The 26,191-nt window shown below is 45.9% G+C and overlaps 1 protein-coding gene across 2 annotated transcripts in view; it reads left to right on the top strand.

Moving 5' to 3' along the window:
- The window catches only part of LOC129833002 (LIM and SH3 domain protein 1-like), a 34,670-nt gene extending 10,923 nt beyond the window's left edge, over nucleotides 1-23,747 (top strand). For both annotated transcript variants that reach the window (XM_055897208.1, XM_055897207.1), the window contains exons 2-7: nucleotides 170-264; nucleotides 8,803-8,887; nucleotides 15,714-15,821; nucleotides 18,576-18,654; nucleotides 19,496-19,614; nucleotides 19,989-23,747. In XM_055897208.1, coding sequence (XP_055753183.1) covers nucleotides 170-264; nucleotides 8,803-8,887; nucleotides 15,714-15,821; nucleotides 18,576-18,654; nucleotides 19,496-19,614; nucleotides 19,989-20,162 — 660 coding nt within the window. In that variant the 3' untranslated portion in view covers nucleotides 20,163-23,747. The remainder of the gene's footprint in view (nucleotides 1-169; nucleotides 265-8,802; nucleotides 8,888-15,713; nucleotides 15,822-18,575; nucleotides 18,655-19,495; nucleotides 19,615-19,988) is intronic.
- The last annotated feature ends 2,444 nt before the right edge of the window (nucleotides 23,748-26,191 follow it).

The following is a 26,191-nucleotide window of genomic DNA, read 5'->3' as shown; positions in this document are numbered from 1 at the left end:
GTTCTCCCTCTTTCCTCCAGCTAAGATGGTTATGGCCTTATTCATCCAAATATGGCACTTCCTGGTGTGAATATGCTGTGTGGTTTAGGTCCTCCGTGCTAGCATTGAGAACAGTGAAACGAATGTCTAATCTCCCCCTTTTCTCTCTCTCCCTCTCTCTCTCTGACAGTACTGGCACAAAGGATGCTTCAGCTGTGAGATCTGCAAAATGACTCTAAACATGAAGAATTACAAAGGCTTTGAGAAGAGACCATACTGCAATGCGTAAGTAGTACCCAAGTGTGTGTGTGTTTGAGAAACGTAATAGACGTTCACAAAAGGCTCAGGCGTTCATCCCTCATACCAAACAGAAGTGGCCGATTTAGCCTATTGCAGAAGACTGGTCCAGAGACTGACCCAAGGTGGTGTGTGCAATGTTACAGACCCAGCTTTGTGTACTTCAGAGCAGTGTAGAGGCTCCCTTATCTCCTTGTCTCCAGTTGTGTCTCTGGCTCACCAAAGAGAAGGGCTGTGTGGGGTGTGGAAAAGAGCACGCTTTACACCCCTTTTCACACACCCCGTCCTCTGGGGGTCAACAAGAGAAATTCCAGAAGTTCCTCAGCAGTGACACACACCAGCCCACACACACACACACACTCCCACTCCCATTCAAGCCCACGCTCCCACGGCTGGTTAGGAATCCTTGGAATCCCCCTCTCTCCGCTCCAATAATTTTGGTCTCTTCTCACTGTGTGTGTTTGGGGAAAGAAGGCGTGGCTTCATGTTCTGTTCATCTACACACAGTTAGTCCCTCACGTACACACAGTTAGTCCCTCACGTACACACAGTTAGTCCCTCACGTACACACAGTTAGTCCCTCACGTACACACAGTTAGTCCCTCACGTACACACAGTTAGTCCCTCACGTACGCACACAGTTAGTCCCTCACGTACGCACACAGTTAGTCCCTCACGTACGCACACAGTTAGTCCCTCACGTACGCACACAGTTAGTCCCTCACGTACGCACACAGTTAGTCCCTCACGTACGCACACAGTTAGTCCCTCACGTACGCACACAGTTAGTCCCTCACGTACGCACACAGTTAGTCCCTCACGTACGCACACAGTTAGTCCCTCACGTACGCACACAGTTAGTCCCTCACGTACGCACACAGTTAGTCCCTCACGTACGCACACAGTTAGTCCCTCACGTACGCACACAGTTAGTCCCTCACGTACGCACACAGTTAGTCCCTCACGTACGCACACAGTTAGTCCCTCACGTACGCACACAGTTAGTCCCTCACGTACGCACACAGTTAGTCCCTCACGTACGCACACAGTTAGTCCCTCACGTACGCACACAGTTGGTTCCCTCACGTACGCACACAGTTGGTTCCCTCACGTACGCACACAGTTGGTTCCCTCACGAACGCACACAGTTGGTTCCCTCACGAACGCACACAGTTGGTTCCCTCACGAACGCACACAGTTGGTTCCCTCACGAACGCACACAGTTGGTTCCCTCACGAACGCACACAGTTGGTTCCCTCACGAACGCACACAGTTGGTTCCCTCACGAACGCACACAGTTGGTTCCCTCACGAACGCACACAGTTGGTTCCCTCACGAACGCACACAGTTGGTTCCCTCACGAACGCACACAGTTGGTTCCCTCACGAACGCACACAGTTGGTTCCCTCACGAACGCACACAGTTGGTTCCCTCACGAACGCACACAGTTGGTTCCCTCACGAACGCACACAGTTGGTTCCCTCACGAACGCACACAGTTGGTTCCCTCACGAACGCACACAGTTGGTTCCCTCACGAACGCACACAGTTGGTTCCCTCACGAACGCACACAGTTGGTTCCCTCACGAACGCACACAGTTGGTTCCCTCACGAACGCACACAGTTGGTTCCCTCACGAACGCACACAGTTGGTTCCCTCACGAACGCACACAGTTGGTTCCCTCACGAACGCACACAGTTGGTTCCCTCACGAACGCACACAGTTGGTTCCCTCACGAACGCACACAGTTGGTTCCCTCACGAACGCACACAGTTGGTTACATGCATGCACTTAATACATACATGCCTAGCTACGAAAATACAAACTCTATTTTACTAATGTTACACCCCTGCAACCTCCTCCACCGCTTCTCAATATGTTCGTCCCTCTGCCCAGAATCCAACCAGTAACGCACACACACGCGTCCATTTTGAATACTGGAGAGTAGGGATTTTCCCATGAACTTCTCAAGTCGCTCTTAGATCCCGATCTTTCAGAGAAATCATGCGGCTTTGCCTTTAGCAGGATAATCTCGACTCTCTCCTCAGACCTCCGTTCGTTCTCGCTATCCCTCCTTCAGGAAGCAGGCCCGTCCAGACTGTGTATTGCTCTTCTTTCCATTTGTGTAAATCCCTATCCGTTAGTTAGGGTTTTACACCCCATCAGCGGAGGAGACTCCCTCTCCAGGGAAAGAATGCTGGCTCTAACTCCTCTATCTGTGTTGTGGTTGTACTGTGGTAAACTATGCTATAATCATCGTTTAAAAAAAAAATCTGTCAGCAACTGATAGACGCCTGTTTGTTTTCCCTGAACGCTGCCCACCCACAGCTGGGCTGGGAATCCCTGTGCCCTGATTAGTCGGCCAGCTCGCAGGGGGATTGCGGGAGCTTTAGGACGGACGTGACAGATTGGACGTTTTTCTCGGCGATTCGTTTCCGTGGAGTTTGAGAGGGAGAAGCGCGCGCCTTGGGCAAGCTACTGTCATACCGTTGTTGTTCTCATGACCCCCGGATTCACAAACGCTGCAAACAAACTGGAATTGAATCAATAGTGTTTACAGAGGCCGTTTTCACCTTGACCAGTCCCACCATGTTCTATAGCGGGAGGTCCAGATTTGAATTTTCCTAAGTCAGTACCGTTGTTGATTAGGCCTGGGAACCGCCAGGGACCTTGCCATTCGATGTTATCCACTGTGGTGCCCGTACGATATGCATTGCGACGCACGATTCTATATGCATTGCGATTCGATGCTGATTTGATGTTCCAAAAATATTGCTCTGTGCATGTATGTCTGCTGCAGAGAGACGAGAGAGAGCACGGGAGAAATGAGTTTTGATCAGTCATGGAAATAAGTGCTGAAAACATGTTGCCTCACTGTTTAAGAAGATGGAGAAGGAACTATTGGATGACAATGACCGGCGTTTTGGCGCAGGTACAGCCGAGGAGCACTAGCTAACCCCACCTTTTTGTTTTATGTTTACAAATCGATACTTTGATAATCAGCTGTAGTACTTTGACTCGATCTTCCCCTCTTATCTGTGACTGCGAGACCAGGTGGGTGCAATGAATTATCAGGACGGGTAGAACAGAAACCCAGCAGTACTCCGGACCTCTAGGCTCAGATTTGAATAGCCCTGTTCTCTAGTAACACGGCGGGCAAGTTTTACTTTCAAATTGTGTGCAGCTGTATAGTTCATCAATAACAGAAGTCAACACGAGCCATTCTTTCAGAGAGAATGACATAATCCCAGTGTTGTCGCCACACAGGTACTTTCCGGTTTGCCCAAGCGCTCAGTGCCGGGTCTTGATCGAAACTGATTTGGATAAGAACCCCAGTCAGTGAAATATCTCAGCCAGACATGTTTTAACATTTTCGACTCGGCCTAATGGCTTCTGTCGGTCTCCCTGTGTGGATGTCAAGTCAGACTAGAATTCACAACGGCTCGGTCCCACTCGGTCTACACCAGCTCAGTCCCACAGCTAAAACCAGAGGTCTACTACTATACATCTACTCTATAGTACTCTGCCCCAGCCTACCTCAGAGTAGCTGCCATTGACGTTTTGCCTAACCATGATCCGGGGTCACGTCAGGTGTTCTCGTCCCGTTTTAAGGGTTAGGCTAATTAATTTAGCGTTGGGGGTTAAACTGATCCTAGATCAGCTACTTTGTCCTTGAGTGCCCCCTATGGACAGGAGCGGGTGTGACCTTCCAGAAAGTTCTTTTTCCACCCGCTCCTAGTTCCACTATGCTAACAACCCTCACTCTCTCCTCCAGTAACGGGTTAGTTCCTGTTCTATCATGTTGACTGTTACGAGAGCACTAGTGTGTGTTTGTGGCTGTCATCGATAGCAGGGGGAGGCAGTGTGTGACTCCTAACCTTGTTACACTGCAGCCTGACATGAGTGTTGTCGGCTACTGACTCATGCATGTACAGGCATTGCATAGCCTTTATGCGCGCAGAACACACATTATTGTATGACTAACTTTGTAACTTTGTGGGGGGACACAATTCAGTCCCGTTCAAAATCCTATCTTCCTTAACCCTAAACCTAGCTCTTAACCCTAATTCTAACACTAGTTCTAACCTTAACCCTAAACTCCCTAGAAATAGCATTTGACCTTGTGGGGACTAACAAAATGTTCCCAATTTTTGTTTGTTTACTTTTCTTGTGGGGACTTCTGAAACAAACGTGTAGTTAAACTCGTCCACACACATACTACACACCAATACAAGCTCAAACACACAATGAGTATCAGGTATCTGTGTGCCAGCTGCACACTGGTCTCTCTGTTCCATGCTGAAGCAGCCTAAAGCACAAAGACGCTCTGTAGAGCACACGCTGGCCACCGCCACAAACCAACCAGACACACCCGTATCCCCAAATAAAACCTACAAGCAATCTGTTGACCCAAGCCACCCAGTCACACTCCTAGTGCTCTAAAGAACAGCACCGCGGGCTACAACAGGGTGCTGTTACCGAACGTAACGCATGCCAATGGCAAACTGAGGCTTCAGCTCGCTCAGCCTGACCTATGCTGCCACGAGCACAGCCAACCGCTACATTTGAATGGAATCTGATAGCAGCAGCCTCTCTGCCTTTTCAGGAACGTGTGTGTTTGAGCATACGCGGGCCTGTGTGTGCTTGCATGCTCGAGTGCAAGGAGGGTTTCAGGTAGCCTAACCGTTAGAGGGTTCCCAGTTCGAATCCCGGGTCCGACAGGAGAAATCGTCCAGGAAGTGAACTGGCAACCAGAAGGTTGCTGGTGTCAAATCCTCGATGCCTTTGCCTGCCGTTGTGCCCTTGAGCAAGGACCTTAACCCTTAACTCCCTGGTTGCTCAGTGTGGCAGCTCCCCACACCTCTCCAAAAAACCTGTATGTGTGTCTTTTTTTGGGGAGTTAAAAGCAGAAGTCAAATTTTGGTTGGTCCTCGTGTGCAATTGACCAATAAAGTAATCTTAATATCACACAGAGCCTGTAAAGTGCTCTGTTCAACACTTCCACAGGACTCTGGGCTCACACTCCCTCTCTGCTGTGTGTGGGTTTAAAAGTGCTTGTTAATTAGCTTCTCATTCCTGGTAGTAGATAATTGCACCGCGTTCTTCAGAAGGCCTCATTGTTTGAGGCTTTGAGCTCGTCCATCTCTCTACATCAGTTTAAATAGAAATTCAATGTGTTTACCAAGTCGTCAAGGAAACACAAAACATATGACCTAACTGGGATACCCCGAGGCACGGAGAGGGGGGAGATTGAGGTCGTCCCACCCCCTGGGGCATGCTGGGTAGTGGAGTCCATATGAGCAGTTAGATTCAGTTGAGTTTTTTTTTTTCTCTCTCAATGTTGACCTGAACCTCGTTGTGCTTCTCGCTGCCTTCAGGACGACTGAGTGAACTGGCAGGCAGCATAAGGAGGAGTGCAGCTGAGTTTAGCAGGAAACGCTCTGGTGAATAAAAACATACTTGTACGCATCGCTTACACAGATCAGGAATCAGTACGCAAGTCTGCAGTGCGGGGCTTTTGGAATTGTGCTCGGTGTGTATGTAGAATGTGTTTGGGTCCTTGAAGCGTGTGTTTGAGGCAGAGCGTTTTTCAAGGGCAGTGGGAGGTGGGACTGACTGGCTTGGTTCCGTGTGTGTGTGGTTGACCAGACCAGAAATCCCCTAAAACCTATTCAAGAAGAGCTTTGTGTTCATGCTCGGGTGGAAAACACCATGACAATTTTCCCTGTGACCGTGTTTCTCCCTGGCCCTCTCTCTTTCCCTCTTTCTGTGTTGTATTCTGTTACTCTTCCTGTTCCCACACCTGCTATGACTCTCAACCAGGCATTTAGTAACCTTGAAAGAAACAGCTCCCCACAACACATACCCCTCTGCCAGTCACCTCTGTTGACGGTGACAGGAGACCCATAGAAACAGACTTTTTGTATTCTGTTAGAGATCGAGAGATTCTGTTAGTCATCTGTTAGTCATCTGTCTGCAGTGGTTCCTAATTCACACGGGAGACAAACTCGAACAATGACTAAGGTTTATTTGAAATGCCTTGCTTTTCTTAAAATTCTAGCCCCCTTCAAGTCAAATCTGGACCTCAAGCCAGTTCCATTGCTTTAAAAAAAATAATTCCCTGATTTACCCCTTTTCTAGACCAGGGGTCCCGAAAAAAGCTTTTGGGGGGTTGTAAATCTGAATGGATCAAATACATTTTTTCCCCCTTCATTTTAATAGGCTGCATTTACGTTATTAAAAAAAAAAAAATTTGATACCTTTTCCCATTCGACCTGGTTACGAACACAGGCTTACAGTATTGCATCAAATTATTGTCTCAAAAACATCTAATCGGTCTTGATTGTTGACCAATGACCAGTCATTAGCATTGGAGCGCCAAGGCGGGAAGCGCATATTCAGAATAGTGACTAGAAAGCACTTGCCTGGCAAAAACAGTACGTTTACACTACCGGTCAAAAGTTTTAGAACACCTACTCATTCAAGAGTATTTATTGAATAATTTCAAACCTATGAAATAACATAGATGGAATCCTGTAGTAACCAAAAAAAGTGTTAAACAAATCAAAATACATTTTATACTTGAGATTATTCAAATAGCCACTATTTGCCTTGATGACAGCTTTGCACACTCTTGGCATTCCCTCAACCAGCTTCACCTGGAATGCTTTTCCAACAATCTTGAAGGAGTTCCCACATATACTGAGCACTTGTTGGCTGCTTTTCTTTCACTCTGCGGAGCCGACTCATCCCAAACCATCTCAATTTGGTTGAGGTCGGGGGATTGTGGAGGCCAGGTCATCTGATGCAGCACTCCATCACTTTCCTTCTTGGTCAAATAGCCCGTATACAGCCTGGAGGTGTGTTGGGTGATTGTCCTGTTGAAAAACAAATGATAGTCCCACTAAGCCCAAACCAGATGGGATGGATTATTGCTACAGAATGCTGTGATAGCCATGCTGGTTAAGTGTGCCTTGAATTCTAAATAAATCACTGACAGTGTCACCAGCAAAGCCCCCCCACCATAACACCACCTCCTCCATGCTTTACGGTGGGAAATACACATGCGGAGATCATCCGTTCACCCACACCGTGTTTCACAAAGACACTGTGGTTGGAATCAAAAATCTCTAATCTGGACTCCAGACCAAAGGACACATTTCCACTAGTCTAATGTCCATTGCTCGTGTTACTTGGCCCAATCAAGTCTCTTCTTATTGGTGTCCATTAGTAGTGGTTTCTTTGCAGCAATTCGACCATGAAGGAAAACGCTGTCTCCTCTGAACAGTTGATGTTGAGATGTGTCTGTTACTTGAACTCTGAATTATTTATTTGGGCTGCAATTTCTGAGGCTGGTAACTCTGCTGCAAAGGATAAGTTCATTAGAGGTAACTCTTGGTCTTCCATTCCTATAGCGTTCCTCTCGAGAGCCAGTTTCATCATAGTGGACTGTCGTTTCTTTGCTTATTTGAGCTGTTCTTGCCATAATATGGACTTGGTCTTTTACCAAATAGGGCTATCTACCTTGTCACAACAAAACTGATTGGCTCAAATGCATTAAGGAAATAAATTCCACAAATGAATTTAACAAGACGCACCTGTTAATTGAAATGCATTCCAGGTGACTACCTCATGAAGCTGGTTGAGATAATGCCAGGAGTGTGCAAAGCTGTCATCAAGGCAAAGGGTGGCCACTTTGAAGAATCTCAAATATAAAATATATTTTGATTTGTTTAACACTTTTTTGCATACTACATGATTCCATAGGTGTTATTTCATAGCTGTGATGTCTTCACTATTATTCTACAATGTAGAAAATAGTAAAAAATAAAGAAAAACCCTTGAATGTGTAGGTGTTCTAAAACCTTTGACCGGTAGTGGATATTATCCACATAAAATACAGTTTAGCAATCTGCTACGGCAATATGGCTCCTTGGCGATTTTCATTGATAATTTTCCTATTTCAGATAGGCCTAGTTTGGGTGGGTTGTCATTATATACCTCGGTGGGTGGTATTGGCTGTATGTCTAAATATAGCTGTAACATCACACAACCTTCAATCCTTTTGCGATGAAGGTGTAACATTCTGGCAAATGAATTACGGTATTTGCGAGGAAGAGAGGCTATAGACGGATCATGATTTCCATCTGATTCTGTAACCCCCGCTGCGTACAGGTAGGCTGTGTGGTCCTGCTTGGCCTGGACTCCAGGGAAGTGACCTGAGATCTCTCGTTCATATTGGCTACAAACATGACTTTCAGTTCAAAACGCAGGCTTAAAACTCACTTTATTTCTGTGCCTAAAGTCAAATACACAAAACAAAAAAGTCTACACCTGTTTTTTTTTGGCGCATGTGACATTGAAATGTTATCTTGTGTTTTGAAAATGCATCACCGTTTTATGGCTGTAATTACAGCGGGTTAAAAGGTGTGCGTGTGTGTGAACCACAGTTCTAGACGGTGTGCCTGTGTGAATGCTCTGTGCTAATGTGTTCCTCCTCCTGCCTCTCCTGTGTGTTTTTTACAGACACTACCCCAAGACAAACTTCACCTGCGTGGCCGACACTCCTGAGAACCTCCGCCTCAAACAGCAGAGCAAGATGCAGAGCCAGGTACCTACCTACTCACCTGAACACAGATACTCCCGGTCCACAGGCCTCATAAGGCCGTCAGTGTGAAAGTAATTAGAGATGCGTACAAAGGCCTCACCACTGATCCTCCTATTGAAATGTATCTATGACGCTCTGGCTCTAATGACCTATGACGCTCTAATGACCTATGACGCTCAGGCCTATTTGTGGAGACACTCCTTTAAACTGCGGGGATTTATGTGCAGTCTCTCTCTCCCATATGTTAGCGTAGTCATCCTCCATTTTTTTCCATCTTCCTCTGTCTGTGTCATCGCTGATTCTCCTCCACTCGTGGCTCTCCTTTTCCTCCCCTTCGGCGCTTTCCCCTCCCACTGTTCTCCTCTCTTTCGTTCATTCATATTTGACCTCCTCCAGACAGAAAGTACGCGCCCCGCCAATGGAGCGCCCCCTCTTTATGACGAAGATCCTCTCTCTGTCTCCGCTTCTCTCTCTTTTGCATTCCTCTCATTTCCTTCCTCTTCAGATTTCACTTTTATCTCTTCCTCCTTCGACCGCCCCCCTCCCTCTTCCTGTGTCAGTGCCTTCCTTTCTCTGCTCTCTCCCGCTCGTAAAGTATTGTAATGAGGTGTGACAGACCTCCCTACCCTGCTACCATAGCAATAGGGTTCCCGTGGCAACACTGCAGGCATTGGTGAGGGGGATAGAGGAATTGCGGCCCCAGTTCCCCGCACGCACTCTCGACTTCCACTCGCACACACTCACATGATGAGCTCGCATGGACGCTCGCGCACACACACGACGTACAGTAGCTGGCTACACACACACACACTTGGATGTTGACGGTTTCCCGAGACACACGGAGAGTTTGAGTCAGAGCCTATTTCCTGTCTTCTCCTCTAATAATCTATGACAGGGCCTCTGTGCTACGGCCACACACAGTATATTCAGGAAACATCTATGGGATGCTCACAATGGACCCGTAGTCAGCCACAATTACATGGAGTATTCCCCCCCCACACACACACACACACAGCTACATTTCATAAATCCTTTAGTATATATTAATAAGCATGTTCTCATATGTGTGACTATGATACGTATTTAGAAGGACTGGTTATTAGTTGTTGTGGGTTGAACAGACTAACACACCCCGTGCAGAAAAACCGCCATCTGTGCCCGTCTCTTTCTCTCTGATCTCTCCAACAGCTCTTCTTTTTTTTGTTGCCACAAGAGTCATGTGGACTGGAAACTATAGTCCGACTGAGCCCCGATGCCCCCTCACTGGCGTCTCTCTCTCTCTCGTTCTATCTCTTTCTCTGTATAAAGTGAGAGGATGACTAGAAGACTAGAGTCGGAGAAATGGCCATCGCAGTCACAGTCCGGACCCATGCTCATTAATAACACCACCGCCAATCCGGATTACATGCAGAGGGGAGGGGTGTGTGTGTGTGTCGGCGTTAGCTGTGGATTAGCAGCCACACTGACTGACAGTCTGTGTGTGTAGTCTTTCAACCGGCTCCCAGGGGGCCTCCAAGAGGACTGGGAGGATCCTAGAAGACCAGTAAACAAACAGACCGAGGCAACATGGCCACACAGAGATAAGAGTCCAGCCACACACACATTCTCAGAGGAGGCTAATGAGACCACTGACAGATGCTGGAGCCGAGTATCTCCAGCAGCAACCTACAGAGAAGATCAACCAGCTCCACGTCTCTGCTACGTGTAAACACACACACACAGCCTACATCATATGACAACGTGCAGTAGCTCTGAAACGGACACACACTACCAACTTTTTAGTGTGCAGAGAGCAAATCTCCAATCTCATCTTTATTATAGCAATAACAGGTGACCCAGTTTGAGTATTTTGCTCTGTTTCTTTCCACCCTCCAAATAGACTGTTATTCTGGTACATCCTGTGATAGAAGGCTGATTTTCTATTGGCCAGGGTCTGAGGCCTGGGGGCTGCTGGGAGATCCGGACATGGTTTTGGGGGGTTGGGAGTGTTAAGACTGGGGGTGAAAGGTTATGAGAGACAGTTGGCCCTAAGAAACACTGTCTGGAAAATGCATTGGTTTGTCATACTGCTAGAACAGGAGAGTGGGGATGTACCCAGTAGACTACAGTACAGGGATTGACGGGAAGATCTGAAAGGCAGTCGTCAGTAAAACGATGTGGTTTTCCGACTAATGATCACATACGGTGCATTCGGGAAGTATTCAGACCCCTTGACTTGTTCCACATGTTACATTGGAGCCTTATTCTTAAATGAATTAAATCATTTCCCCCCCCCCTCATCAATCTACACACACTATCCCATAATGACAAAGCAAAAACAGGTTTTTAGAAATGTATGTACACTACTGTTCAAAGGTTTGTGGCCACTTAGAAATGTCCTTGTTTTTGAAAGAAAATCCCTTTTTTGTCCATTTAAAATGACATCAAATTGATCAGAAATTCAGTGTAGACATTGTTAATGTTGTACTTGACTATTGTAGCTAGAAACGGAAGATTTTATTCCCAGCTACCTGGAAGGCCAGCATCCTGGAGTCGCCTCTTCACTATTGACGTTGAGACAGGTGTTTTGCGGGTACTATTTAATGAAGCTGCCAGTTGAAGACTTGTGAGGTGTCTATTTCTCAAACTAGACAGTCTAATGTACTTGTCCTCTTGCTCAGTTGTGCACCGGGGCCTCCCACTCCTTTCTATTCTGGTTAGGGCCAGTTTGCTCTGTTCTGTGAAGGGAGTAGTACACAGCGTTGTACGAGATCTTCAGTTTCTTGGCAATTTCTCGCATGGAATAGCCTTCATTTCTCAGAACAAGAATAGACTGACGAGTTTCAGAAGAAAGTTCTTTGTTTCTGTCCATTTTGAGCCTGTAATCGAACGCACAAATGCTGATGCTCCAGATACTCAACTAGTCTAAAGAAGGCCAGTTTTATTGCTTCTTTAATCAGAACAACAGTTTTCAGCTGTGCTAACATAATTGCAAAAGGGTTTTCTAATGATCAATTAGCATTTTAAAATTATAAACTTGGATTAGCTAACACAACTTGCCATTGGAACACAGGACTGATGGTTTCTGATAATTGGCCTATGTAGATATTCCATAAAATATCAGCCGTTTCCAGCTACAATAGTCATTTACAACATTAACAATGTCTACACTGTATTTCTGATCAATTTGTTAATTTAATGGTCAAAAAAATGTGCTTTTCTTTCAAAAACAAGGACATTTCTAAGTGAACCCAAACTTTTGAACATTTACATAAGTATTCAGACCCTTTACTCAGTACTTTGAAGCACCTTTTGCAGCGATTACCGTCTCGAGTCTTCTTGGGTATGACGCTACAAGCTTGGTACACCTATATTTGGGGAGTTTCTCCCATTCTTCTCTGCAGATCCTCTCAAGCTCTGTCAGGTTGGATGGGGAGCGTCGCTGCGCAGCTATTTTCAGATCTCTCCAGAGATATTCTATCGGGTTCAAGTCCGGGCTCTGGCTGGGCCACTCAAGGACATTCAGAGACTTGCCCTGAAGCCACTCCTGCGTTGTCTTGGCTGTGTGCTTAGGGTCATTGTCCTGTTGGATGGTGAACCTTCACCCCAGTCTGAGCTCTCTGGAGCAGGTTTTCATCAAGGATCTCTACTTTGCTCTGTTCATCTTTGCCTTGATCCTGACTAGTCTCCCAGTCCCTGCCTCTGAAAAACATCCCCACAGCAGGATCACCAATCTTCACCGTAGGGATGGTGCCAGGTTTCATCCTGTTGGCATTCAGGCAAAATAGTTCAATCTTGGTTTCATTAGACTAGAGAATCTTGTTTCTCATGGTCTGAGTCCTTTCCTTTAGGTGCCCTTTGGCAAACTACAAGCGGGCTGTCATGCCTTTTACTGAGGAGTAGCTTCTGTCTGGCCACTCTACCATAAAGGCCTGATTGGTGGAGTGCTGCAGAGATGGTTGTCCTTCTGGAAGGTTCTCTCATCTCAACAGAGGAACTCTGGAGCTCTGTCAGTCTTGGTGGTTCCAAACTTCTTCCATTTAAGACTGATGGAGGCCAGAGAGGACAGGTCAGCACTCTGTAGAGCTGTGTCAGTCAAACAGCAGTCAGGTGACCTGTGGTCAAGGAGTGTTTAGAGCCGCAGACCCTGACCAACATGAGTCAGCATGGGTTCCAATCTGGCCCAGAGTGCACCTCTACCTACTTTCCTGTCTTCTCTCCACTTTCCTGTCTACCAATAGACCAATCAAATACGTAATACGTTCCTGTCTTCTCTCCACTTTCCTGTCTACCAATAGACCAATCAAATACTGACCAATATAATAGGTCGACTTTGTTTTTACTATGGGGGATAGTACAGTCGTGGCCAAAAGTTGAGTGACACAAATATTAATTTTCACTAAGTCTGCTGCCTCAGTTTGTATGATGGCAATTTGCATATACTCCAGAATGTTATGAAGAGTAATCAGATGAATTGCAATTAATTGCAAAGACCCTCTTTAGCATGCAAATGAACTGAATCCCCAAAAAACATTTCCACTGCATTTCAGCCCTGCCACAAAAGGACCAGCTGACATCATGTCAGTGATTCTCTCGTTAACACAGGTGTGAGTGTTGACAAGGACAAGGCTGGAGATCACTCTGTCATGCTGATTGAGTTCGAATAACAGACTGGAAGCTTCAAAAGGATGGTGGTGCTTGGAATCATTGTTCTTCCTCTGTCAACCATGGTTACCTGCAAGGAAACACGTGCCGTCATCATTGCTTTGCACAAAAAGGGCATCACAAGCAAGGATATTGCTGCCAGTAAGATCGCACCTAAATCAACCATTTATCGGATCATCAAGAACTTCAAGGAGAGCGGTTCAATTGTTGTGAAGAAGGCTTCAGGGCGCCCAAGAAAGTCCATCAAGTGCCAGGACCGTCTCCTAAAGTTGATTCAGCTGCGAGATCAGGGCACCACCAGTACAGAGTTTGCTCAGGAATGGCAGCAGGCAGGTGTGAGTGCATCTGCACGCACAGTGAGGCAAAGACTTTTGGAGGCTGGCCTGGTGTCAAGAAGGGCAGCAACGAAGCCACTTCTCTCCAGGAAAAACATCAGGGACAGACTGATATTCTGAAAAAGGTACAGGGATTGGACTGCTGAGGACTGGGGTAAAGTCATTTTCTCTGATAAATCACCGTTCCGATTGTTTGGGGCATCTGGAAAAAAGCTTGTCCGGAGAAGACAAGGTGAGCGCTACCATCAGTCCTGTGTCATGCCAACAGTAAAGCATCCTGAGACCATTCATGTGTGCGCTTGCTTCTCAGCCAAGGGAGTGGGCTCACTCACAATTTTGCCTAAGAACCCAGCCGTGAATAAAGAATGGTACCAACACATCCTCCGAGAGCAACTTTTCCCAACCATCCAGGAACAGTTTGGTGACGAACAATGCCTTTTCCAGCATGATGGAGCACCTTGCCATAAGGCAAAAGTGATAACTAAGTGGCTCGGGGAACAAAACATCGATATTTTGGGTTTATGGCCAGGAAACTCCCCAGACCTTAGTCCCATTGAGAACTTGTGGTCAATCCTCAAGAGGCGGGTGGATAAACAAAACCCCACAAATTCTGACAAACTCCAAGCATTGATTATGCAAGAATGGGCTGCCATCAGTCAGGATGTGGCCCAGAAGTTAATTGACAGCATGCCCGGGCGGATTGCAGAGGTCTTGAAAAAGAAGGGTCAACACTGCAAATATTGACTCCTTGCATCAACTTCATGTCATTGTCAATAAAAGCCGTTGACACTTATCAAAGGCTTGTAATTATACTTCAGTATTCCATAGTAACATCTGACAAAAATATCCGGACACTGAAGCAGCAAACTTTGTGGAAATTAATATTTGTGTCATTTTGTGGAAATTAATATTTGTGTCATTTTCAAAACGTTTGAGGCCACGACTGTAGATTGGCGTAGGCTAGTGATTGTCCTGTTCATTGGGCCTACTTGTCTTGTTGGCTGAGGAAAAGTGAACGTGGACCGTTATTCTAACTTCTTCAAAGTGCACATCAGAATTCGTCAAGAAGGGACTGTGCACATCGTTGCATCCTCAACTTGCATGTTCTGTTAGTATGAAGTACCATCTCAATGTGATTTCTGGCATTCTGATCAGGTTACGCTACCAATCCATATGGGTCCAGTACATTTCTCAAAGGTCCAGTAGAATTCAAATGCTGCCGGTCAAATGTCCGGCGCCATGTTTTCCTAATGGAATCCCTGCTATGCCTATACCATACATCCATGTGCATTAATACACACCCTCTCTGTTGTACACACACACACACCTCTTGGTGTGACCTTATAAGGCTATGTCAGCACATCCTGTGTGTATGGTCTCACTGCCTTGGCAACAGGAAATGACTGTCAACACCACTACGGAGGGAGGGCGGGCGGGCTTCTCACACACACACACACACACACTAAAAATCATTAAAACTATAGCCTATATTTACATTTCATTAGTTATATCTACATAGCTCTCTCAATTACCTCGTACCCCGTGTGTGACTAGCCACGCTATCGTTACTTATTGTGTATTTATTACGGTGTTAGTACTTTTCTATTATTTCTCTACGATGTTGGGAAGGGCCCGTAAGTAAGCATTTCACTGTTAGTCTACACCTGTTGTTGATTTCAAAAAATGGCTTTATAACTACATTTTGATTTGTTGTTTACGAATCATGTACCGACATAAAATGTGATTTGATCTGTTATTTTTGACTCTGAAACGTTTGACTCTTGGTGTGTGTGAGGATTTACTATGACTATACAGTGTGGTCTGACCGGGTGTGATTGTGTGTGTTCTAGGTGCAGTACAAGGAGGAGTTTGAGAAGAATAAAGGGAAAGGTTTCAGTGCTGTGGCCGACACGCCGGAGATGCAGAGAATCAAGAAAACCCAGGACCATATCAGCAACGTACGTCTGTCTGTCAACACACACACACACACACAGTAGCTATCACAGGACGGGATCAACAACCAGTCCATCTCTCTCCCCTTCACCCTCAGGTTGTCTCAAATGGTACCCTGGTCAAAGTAGTGCACTATATAGGGATCAGGGTGCCATTTGGGACTCAGCCCCCTACACTGCCCACCCACTTCATATTCTGAGTGGGTGCCAATCATCACAAGTGCCCAGCCTTTGTGTACTGGGGTATGCCTGAAAGGAGCCAGCACTGTAGATCACTCACTCACTCACACACACACACACACACACACACACACGCACATATATAGTCGGGACATTGCTGTGCGGACTTGCTTCCATTCAGCCATGAGCATTAGTGAGGTCGGCCACTGATGTTGAGTGATTAGGTCTGGCTCGCAGTCGGCATTCCAATTCATGCCAAAGGTGTTCGATGGGGTTGAGGTCAGGGCTTTGTGCAGGCCAGTCAAGTTCTTCCACAACGATATCAACAAACCATTTTTGTATGGACCTCGCATTGTGTACGGGGGCATTGTCATGCTGAAACAGGAAAGGGCCTTCCCCAAACTGTTGCCACAAAGTTGTAAGCACGGAATCGTCTAGAATGTCATTGTATGCAGTAGCGTTACGATTTCCCTTAACTGGAAAGAAGGAGCCTAGCCTGAACAATGAAAACAGCCACATTCCATTAGTTCTTCTCCACCAAACTTTACAGTTGGCATTGTACATTCGGGCAGGTAGCGTTCTCCTGCCATCCGCCAAACCCAGATTCGTCCGTCGGACTGCCAGATGGTGAAGCGTGATTCATCACTCCGGAGACCGCGTTTCCACTGCTCTAGAGTAATGGCACTATTGCACATGGTGTCAGCAATGGGTGTGGCTGAAATAGGGTGTGTCTGTGTATATATATATATCTCCATGTACCTCCTTACCACTCCATTGATGTGCAGATTGTCTCTTAGTCCAGAAGTACAGTGTGTCTATCTAGGCTGAGTGAAGCCCGGGCACAGGGTTACGTTACTATGTCCCCCTGTGTGATCCTCTGTTGCGGAAGGCCGCTACCTAGGGCCTTGCTTGCGCTGGCTGACCAAGGACACACACCCTGGCATCGCAGCATGCAGTTGCCCTGCTCGCTCTTCTCTAATGACTTAATGAGTGTGTGGAGGGTGTTGGTTAATTACTGCTTTCATACAGGAACAGATCCTGTGTGTCTGAGACGGTGGAAACGGACACACACTTATTACCAAACCCCTCCACCCCCTCCCCACACACATCAACACTTCTGCAACCCCAGGCAAATGCAGAGAGGAGAGAAACATCATGAAGAGTTTTGAGAAGTCCGTAGCAACGTCGCAGCTGTTAGGAGTATGTGTGGACAGACCAAGCCAAGGGGCGCGGCTGATCATCTCCGTCTTTCTCTCCCACCTCGGCTGTACACACGCTCAGTAGGCCGGCGAGAGACAGACATGTCCGGCTATCTTTGAAATGTGAGATGTCCAACTCCAGCCCCCTCTCGTTCACAGCCGTCTGTCTGGACTTGTCTCTCTCTCTCTCTCTCTCCTTCTTATCTCTCTGTCATATGACTCTAATTGACATTTATTTTGAACTTTCACTTGTTTTCCATTGTTTTCCTCCATCCCTCTCTCCCTTCCTACCGCCTTCTACTTTCTCCTGATTCGTGTAGTGAAGGTTAAGAGGGGTGGGGGCTCTTTTGTGTCTGGGACTGGGACTGGGCTGGGCTTTTCCTGTTCAGTCTCACGCACGCACACGCCGTCTCTGTGCAACCTTCGCCTTCCGGACAAACCGAAGTAATGTCAGACGCACTTTCTCACATAACATATTGAACATATTGCTCGCTCTGTCTCGCCGTCACTGAACGCAACGTCCTCACTCACACGTAACACTGTCATCTCCTCCAGTCAGTCTGTGAACACACTCTTCTCTGACAACCTGAACACACAGGCCTCTTTTCACCCAGCCGGACAGAGAGAGCGGGAGGGAGAAAGAGGGCAGAATCTAGGTGGCGTGTGCCAGTCAGTTTTATGTCAGTCAGGCTGGGAATGTGAGTAGGGCTGTTATACTGCAGTAAAGGATTTGTCTCCGGTTTATTGGGCTGGTGGTCATCTGGAGATGAATGCTGTCCTTGTCTCTCTCTGTGATGTTGGCTGGGTTATTATGTTAGGGCTGGTGTTGATGCCGCTTTGATTTACCTGAATAAACAAGGGGACATTCTCACCCACTGCTTTTGTTAGATGTTAAGGCGTGATATAGTTAGCACCGTTCTCATTCTGTTTTCCTACTTTGGGTCTCTGTCTTTCAATGTCTTACCCTTGCTTTAGGTCTCTGTCTCTCTCGTGTTCGTTCCTCATGTGTCAGCAAGGGTTGTTAGGCAGCGCTGAGGTCACCCAACTTCCTGGCTGCGATGTCATTTCCTCTGTGTCAGCAGGCCTATTGTAGAAACACAGCAGTATGTAGCCTAGCACTGTAGCGCCCCACCTATTACACACAGCCTGCCTGCCTGGGGAGGGATCTGGAGACACCTGCTGGACACAACAGGAACTGTATTTTATTTTGCTTCTCGAAATGGCTATCTGCTGGACTGAGACGGGATGCAATCAGAGTTTTCTTATCAAACTAAGCAGCACCATACATGATATCTGGGTGTTATCTCTAGTCACTCTAGGCGCAAAATGTCACAATGGGAATATAATGTCTGATTTTCGCACGTGTGTTTTGTCTGTACAGATTAAGTACCATGAGGAGTTTGAGAAGAACAGGATGGGAGGAGAAATCCCATCTCCCCAGCCCAACAGCCCCAATCCAGGTACACATGCTGAGAGACACACACACACACACACACTATGAAAATGCATTTATTAAAGATTCACTATGCTATTTCTTGGGAGGTTTAATTCGAATAGTTTGCCTCATTCCACAAGCAAGTAAACTGTTGAGAATCATTGTACCATCTAAAATATATTTTTCACAACCAAAAATATAGTGTTTTCAGCTGTTTGTGTACAAAACCTAAAGGAAAAGACGCAAAAACTCGACAGAATAACGGGATGCATAGAAATAGCGCACATAGAACAAATCTACCACTTAGACTTGCTTTTAATGAGGATGACAGATCTATAACTCACATTTTTGTTGTGAATTTTGTTACATTTTGGAGCTTTAACATCCGTGAGAGTAGACAAATGGTTCCATTATCCCTGGTCATAAAATGTGTTTGATCTTTCTGCTCTGTGGACAGTTCCTGTTTGTAGCACACAATGATTGTGAGCTAGTGGTTAACCTGTGCATTCACTGTGTACATGTTATCAGCTTTCAATATCACAAACATAACTATTATAACAATGACTCTAACTGAAAGGCGCCAATAATTAACTGAAAGGCGCTAAATGATGGCTACAAGTTTTGACTTGCTGTGGAATTCAGAGCCCTGGGGCTGACCAATGGAATGCCAGTTAGATAGAGGGGGAATACAGCAGGAGGAGATGAGACAGGTGGGGTTGTTTCAGAGTGCCAGGGACTGGGGGGGGGGGGGGGTCTTTTTGTCAGACTGAATAGCCAGAAATGTCTATCCTTCACTCTGATTCAGTCACTCAATCTCTCCCTCTCACATTACTCTCTCTCCTCCCCCTCCTTCCCTCTCTCACCAGTGTTCCAGCAGCAACTGCCCCACCAGCCCCCTGCTGCGTCTAAGAACTACAACTATGAGCCGGCTGCTGCTCCTGGACCTGTCCGCCAGGCGGCTGCCGCCCCCCCTGCCAGCTCCGGGGTACGACAGAGACCCACCTCTCTACTGTGTTAGGATCCGTCCCAAACGGCACTCTAATTCCCTACTTTAAAGCACTGCTTTTGACCAGGGCCCATTGGGGTCCGGTCAAATGTAGTGCACTATATAGGGAGTAGGGTGCCATTTTGGGACGCAGCCACTGTTCTCTCTGCGTGGTCCAGGTGGACCCCACTGTGCCTGGCAGTATCCACATGACCCGCCCTTGTAGCTTTGTCTCGTTAGCAGAGACTCTTCCTGTCTCTGTTGAATGTGCTGTTATAGGAACTTCATGTTCTCTTTCTCTCCCTTTCTCCATACCTTCTCCCTTCCCTCCTATTCCCTTTACACCCCCCCCCCCCTTCTCTTTCTGTGTGTAGAAGCGGTACCAGGCAGTGTATGACTATGCTGCAGCCGATGAGGACGAGGTGGGCTTCCTGGAGGGAGACGTGATCGTAGACGCGCAGGTGATCGACGAGGGCTGGATGTACGGCCGTGTGGAGCGCACTGGCCAGCAGGGCATGCTGCCTGCTAACTATGTAGAGGCCATCTGATCTGAGAGAGAGAGAAGTGGGAGTGGGGGGGGGAGAGAAGCAAGTGAAAAGCCCAGTGCCATCTCATCTTAATGCCGCTTTCTATTTCTTTCACCCGTTCTCTGACCTGTCCTGTAAGACCCCCTCTTCCTCCCCTATCTCCCCTTCCAACCTCCCCCGGTGTACCCTTGGTCTGCTTTCCTCCCATAGACAGGCTCCCTCTCTGTCTCTCTGTCTGAATGTCTGTCTGTCTGTCTCTGTCTGTGCTGCCGTCTGTCTAAATGTGTCTGCCTGTCTCTGTCCCAATTCTTCGGTCCACTAAGTGCTGTCCCAAGTGGAATTTAAGTCTTACAGAAGTATCATACCTCCATCTTACAGGCTATATATATATGTCAGGGGTCATACAGTGTATCACAACTGTCCTAGCTACAGCACTTCATATTCCAGCAAACTATGATGCAAAACGATATGAACCCTTCCCCCACCTCGTGAATCAAGTTGCCATGACGGCAGAGAACTGAGGCCAATGTGGTCCTGAGGAAATGAGTTTGGAATGTGGGTGTGGCATCTTCAGAAGTTTTTTTTCTTTCTTATTTTCTTCTTCTTTCCCATTTTTGAAACTGTCTGAAATTGGCCTGACTGGAAGCTCAGTGTAGAATGTTACTGTATCTGGGCAGTTAGAACTAAGCTTGAACATTTGACTTGTGTACATTCCATTAACCATCAATACCCCATTGTTGTCGCATCAGCCAGTCAGTGAGCAGTCTACAGTATCAGTTTTACCAGAGAGGTCTTATATATTTCTATATTACTACACATGCGCATTTATCAATATTACTTATCTGTTCCCTCACCTGTCTTACCCTGTCCTGCACTGCATTGTGGGTATTGTTCTGAAACTAAACTGGAATCCTATCTTAACTGAAGAGCACCTCCTGCCCATGCCTTGTACCTCAAGTTCAGGCATTTTAAGTGCAGGAGGGATCAGGGACGAGTTAGTTAGGGGACGTGGTTACAATCATCTTACAATCATGTCATCACCTTAGTCAGTGGGTGTGAAGATATTCCTCATTCTTGCTGTCTCCCGCTCGCAGCCTCAAATGCCTTCCGACAGTCTTACAGGAAGATGAGTGACGTGATGGTTATGGTTGGAGGGGGTTTGGGGAGGAGAGAGGGGGCGGGCTCAGGCCAGGCCCTGCCCCCTATTCCAAGATGACCAACATCCGAGTTGATCGATCGTAAGCGCGAAGGCCAAACACAATTCTCAAAAGAATTCTGTATTGTGAATCTTTCTTTTCTTTTGTTCGGTTGTTTAACATTCCAATCCTTATGAGAAGTGTTGAACGGAGGTCAGAAATCCAGGCTGTGGTAAATGTTAGTGTTTATATTTCATATCATGCTGTTTTTGTTTTTTTGTTATTGTAAGAGGCTTATTCTAAAAATGTCAATGTATCAAATACGTTTCAGAAATAAAACGGCAACTCGATTTATGAGCCAATAAGGCACGCTAGTTTGTCTAGACGTGTGCGTGTGCTGGGTTAGCAATCCCACAGATTTAGATTCATGTGGTAAATCAACCTTCAACCTCCCGGGTTATGTTTTTGCCAGATAATCGTCAACCCAATGTTACTGTTTTATTGTGCAAACTCGTGACTGGACTATCTCACCCAGTTCTCTTGTCCTTGAAACTCTTGAGAAGTGGACAGCGATGTTCTGGAGTGCCACTGGCTCATGAATATTCACATGCTCGTTAATGAGCAGTTGTCATGGCGCGTAGTAACATTAGGCCCGCCCTCTCACCTGCGGTATAGATATTTCTGACACTCTATGGGCGGACTTTCCCTACCAAATATAGTGGCGAACCAGTGTTCCTTTGTTGCACGGAAAACGTAGAAATGTTATGCAACAATGACTTAACTGTCATAGTAGTAGCTACGAGATCCGTCTGGCTGTCCTATCGTGGGCAGATAATTCCAGTGACGGCGATCGTTGTACAGTCCATGTCCTAAGGGACCGCGCGAGGCTTGGAGAGGGACGTGGTTTCAGTAGAGCGTGAACTCTACTTCCTCCTTGACCTCTGTTACTTCTCTCTTTCCCACCCTACTGTTTCGTTCTCTTCACTGTGACGGTCACAGATGAGGGGGACAACATGGGATTAAAAGTAATGTTCACCTTTTATGAAAACAATACTCTCCCCACGTAGTTTGATGATATTGTAGAGTTGTTTTGGGTTACAGGTCATGGTGCTGGGGGAAGGGGCTTTGCCTGCAGACTAAAGATGTAGTGTGGAATGATTTGATTTAATGAGGTGAGGGGCAGTATAAAGGGTAAACACTACCCATTTTAATACCCGTGTGGTGGAACGTGTTGGACAATAAGTAGGTGTTGACCGTTCATATCATTTTTGTCTTCAACTTTTGGAATGTGATGAGTTATAACAATGTTTTAAATGAATTGGAATGAACACAATGCACACCTCAACCTGACTAGATAATCAGATTGCCATGCAGATAAAAAGGTAAGTCTAGGCCTGCATTTAGCATCTAAGACCTCTTTACTTGACAACTGGACGTTTTTAAACTCATACACTGTATGAAGGGCAGTTTTGGGGCCGAACTATTGGAAGTCTCATTGTTTTTGCTTCAGTAACTGAATAAAGAGTGAGGAGGAAGAAGAGGCAGTTTGGCTTGAAGTGAATGGAGTGCTCTGAGTTTTTATGAATTTGGATTGCCTTGTACAGTATCTGCAGTCGATGCCTCTCAAAAGAAAATTGCCTTGGCTACTTGGAGGCTTTGGTGTGTTTTACAGATGGGGAATAAACCAAGCCCACGTTGGCTGCCACAGCTGTTTGTCCTTTGCATTGAAGTGATGTGGATTTGTTTTAGTTGCTAGGTAGACTTAGGAGGGAGGTGAATGACGGTGATAGTTGATTGGCGGGAAACGAATCCAAAGTGGCCAAAGACGAGACAATGGTGTTTGTGACTGGAGTGATGATAGACCACACTGGCAAGGCATAGACATTTACTGTACCATGTTATAGTCTGTATTGGGTTGGATGGGGTTAGGGGAGAGGGAGAGATGCTGTTAACACATACTACCCCCCCCCCCCCCCCCCCCCCCCAACCTGAGAGAGGGGGAGCAAGGAAAGACGTTGAATCTGCCAGGAGACCAATATGCTCCTCGGCTTTGGTATCACTCCTGAACTCTGCTGTATCATATCTCATATCATCACCTTGTTCTCCTCCCCCAATGTGGTCCTATCAGTCCTATGGCCAAGAGTCCTCCAACCTTCTACCCCAATTAAAGACTCCTATGTCCTATGCTTCTGATGAATCAATCATTCCCTGCTTTTGTATGATACTGGTATATAAAATCACATCAACCAAACACTGACCTAGCATTCAGACCGATGTTGTGCATTCCATCAAAAAAATGATTTGGTTTTGTTATTCCTATTTTTTAACATGCATATATTGACATTCTTTAAAAAAAAAACAGACTCCAGTTGAATTTAAGGACCTGAGAAAAGCATTATGTTGCCCTGTTACAGCACTTCGAATTGTACTTAAACATTCTACAGATTCAATAAAATGTCATTTTTACTCAGTAGCGTCCAGTATTATTTGCTTCCTTCAGTGAAAAATGCTTCCTCATTCGTTGTGATTACTTGGCTATATGACTACGAGTTTGCTGAACGCAGATTATGTCTTAAACGTATATGGGACTGGGCCCTTAGCGTTAAACAAGGGACATAGCAAAAAATAAATATGTCCCACCCTGGTTTTAATGTCTACGGGTATGCTTCCACGCGTGAAATATTATAGAACATATCTGACGGGAGGGGTTTCATGTAGGGAAGAGATTATTCTGGTCCGACTATTTCCGGAATCCGCCGATCTGCGCCGGTGTTGAGGCTGCCTATTTCTTCGTCGTGTGTTCTTGCGATACATCTGCATCCTCCGTTTCTTGCATTCTCATCATGTTGGACATTTTAATGTTGATGTTTTTCGCCATCATGGGACTCGTTTTCCTATCCTACATCATTTACATGTTATGATGTGTGTCCGGATTTTGGTCCCAGCTGGTGGACGGGCCGGAGATGTGGCGAGCCTCTCCTGCATCCGCGGTACCCATCGCTGAAAATGGTAAGCAGCGCACGTTTTATACTAAGAATTCTGTATAGCTGTATTGCAAGAAGTCAGCCTCTTATGCTATAGTTATTGAATTATAGATGTAACATTGAAAAGATAATTTAGACTCTTTTTGTGTGTGTGTGTATATATAACATTGCTGAAACATTGATGGGCAAATAATATTTGAGTATAATATGAAACCAGTGTTTGTAGTCAGCGTTATGATACGGAAATATTACTTCATACTGTTAGAATTCTTTCCACCTGTATTTATTGTCTTTCACTTATGAAGCAATATTAATGGTTATTAAGGTGCTGTGAACTCCCTTTACCACGTGTCCCTTAGGATATAAATAAAAGGAACGCGTAACAGACGGGGAGCATAATAAATGTGACATCTGTGCATCCTGCTGCATTTCTGTTCCAGGGAGGAGTGCTCTTCTACATGGAGGAGAAGGCGGGCTTTTACTGCCACTCTGGAGGAAATGAAGATGGCCCATCAGAGGGGGGAGACCTTGTAGGACAGACTGGCAGCCGGTGGGACACTTCCCCTCTGTGTAGATTCAGCCAACCTACTATGATGACCCGCTCGAGATCGGGTCTCCTGTACCCTAGTAGGCTCCAATTGGCAACCCCTGTACCCTATGCTCTATCCCTTCTGACTCTTCTAAAATGATTATCTGTGTGTAAAATAGATATGAGTTAGTAAAGATGTCAAATTAGTAAGGATGTAAAGCTGTAAGGTTGTATTGCAGTAGTATTGTTTGTGCCTATTTGACTACACTGTGAGGGTTAACACTAACCCCCAAACTGTGCAATGTACAATATCTCCATGTTAAGTGCATGGTTTTGTGTTAGGCTGTATAAATAAGTCCCAATGAACTTTGATTGCTATTATCTTCTTAGTCATAGTGGTTTTCTATGAACATGCTGCGATGCTCTTGATTGACCTCTACTTGATATGTCTTGAAACAGGAATATATCCTCTCTGCCCTTTAACAGCTATTAGCAACAGTCAGACAGAGATTTCTATTGACATGGCAGTACTAACAAAAAATGTACACATTAAAAGTATTCATAAGAATTGTGTTAGGGGAGAGAGATTGTCTTAGGTCTGAGCTAAACTGTTTGTCAGGAGCTCTGTTGTCCTGGAAGAGAGGAATTCCATCTAATTATTGCATTAAATTGATAGGATCCGGAAGTAACTCACACATCACTGTAGGCACTGTAATCATGGATGACTGATTTATCTTAAACAGTATTGATAACAGTCGAGTCGTCCACACACTAAATGCATGTTTTGATCCCTCAGATCCATCACTGCAGTTTGTTTATCACTCACAAACACAAGTGTTATATTTATCAGAGCCAAGGCAAATGGCGATAGTTTTGTGTTAAGCCATTGAAATAAAGATTTGTACACGAAAACCTGGCTAGCTTTATTTCACTTCAAAATGTGTGAATGTGCATAGGTGTTCGAGAGGGAGTGAATCATTTGTAGGATTTTTTAAAAATTGCCTACATTTTGAAGGTTTGAGTACATTCGGAACACGTTTCTAAGATTGAGTTGCACCCCATTTTGCCCTCTAAACGGCTTCGATTCGTTAGGGCATGGACTCTACCATGTGTTGAATGCATTCCACAGGGATGCTGGCCCGTGTTGACTCCAATGCTTCCCACAGTTGTGTGAAGTTGGCTGGATGTCCTTTGGGCCGTGGAACATTCTTGACACACATGGGAAGCTGTTCAGAGTGAAAAACCCAGCAGCGTTGCAGTTCTTGACACACTCAAACCGTTGCGCCCGTCACCTACTACTATACCCCATTCAAAGGCGCTTCAATCCCATGCATTTGACCCAGTTCAGTTTTTAGAAATAAGTATTTCAAAATATTTTCAAATACTTCTGTAGAAGTAGTT

The sequence above is a fragment of the Salvelinus fontinalis genome, chromosome 34 (assembly GCF_029448725.1).
Source record: "Salvelinus fontinalis isolate EN_2023a chromosome 34, ASM2944872v1, whole genome shotgun sequence".
Taxonomy (NCBI): Eukaryota; Metazoa; Chordata; class Actinopteri; order Salmoniformes; family Salmonidae; genus Salvelinus; species Salvelinus fontinalis.
This window is presented reverse-complemented; position numbering and strand designations above follow the sequence as displayed.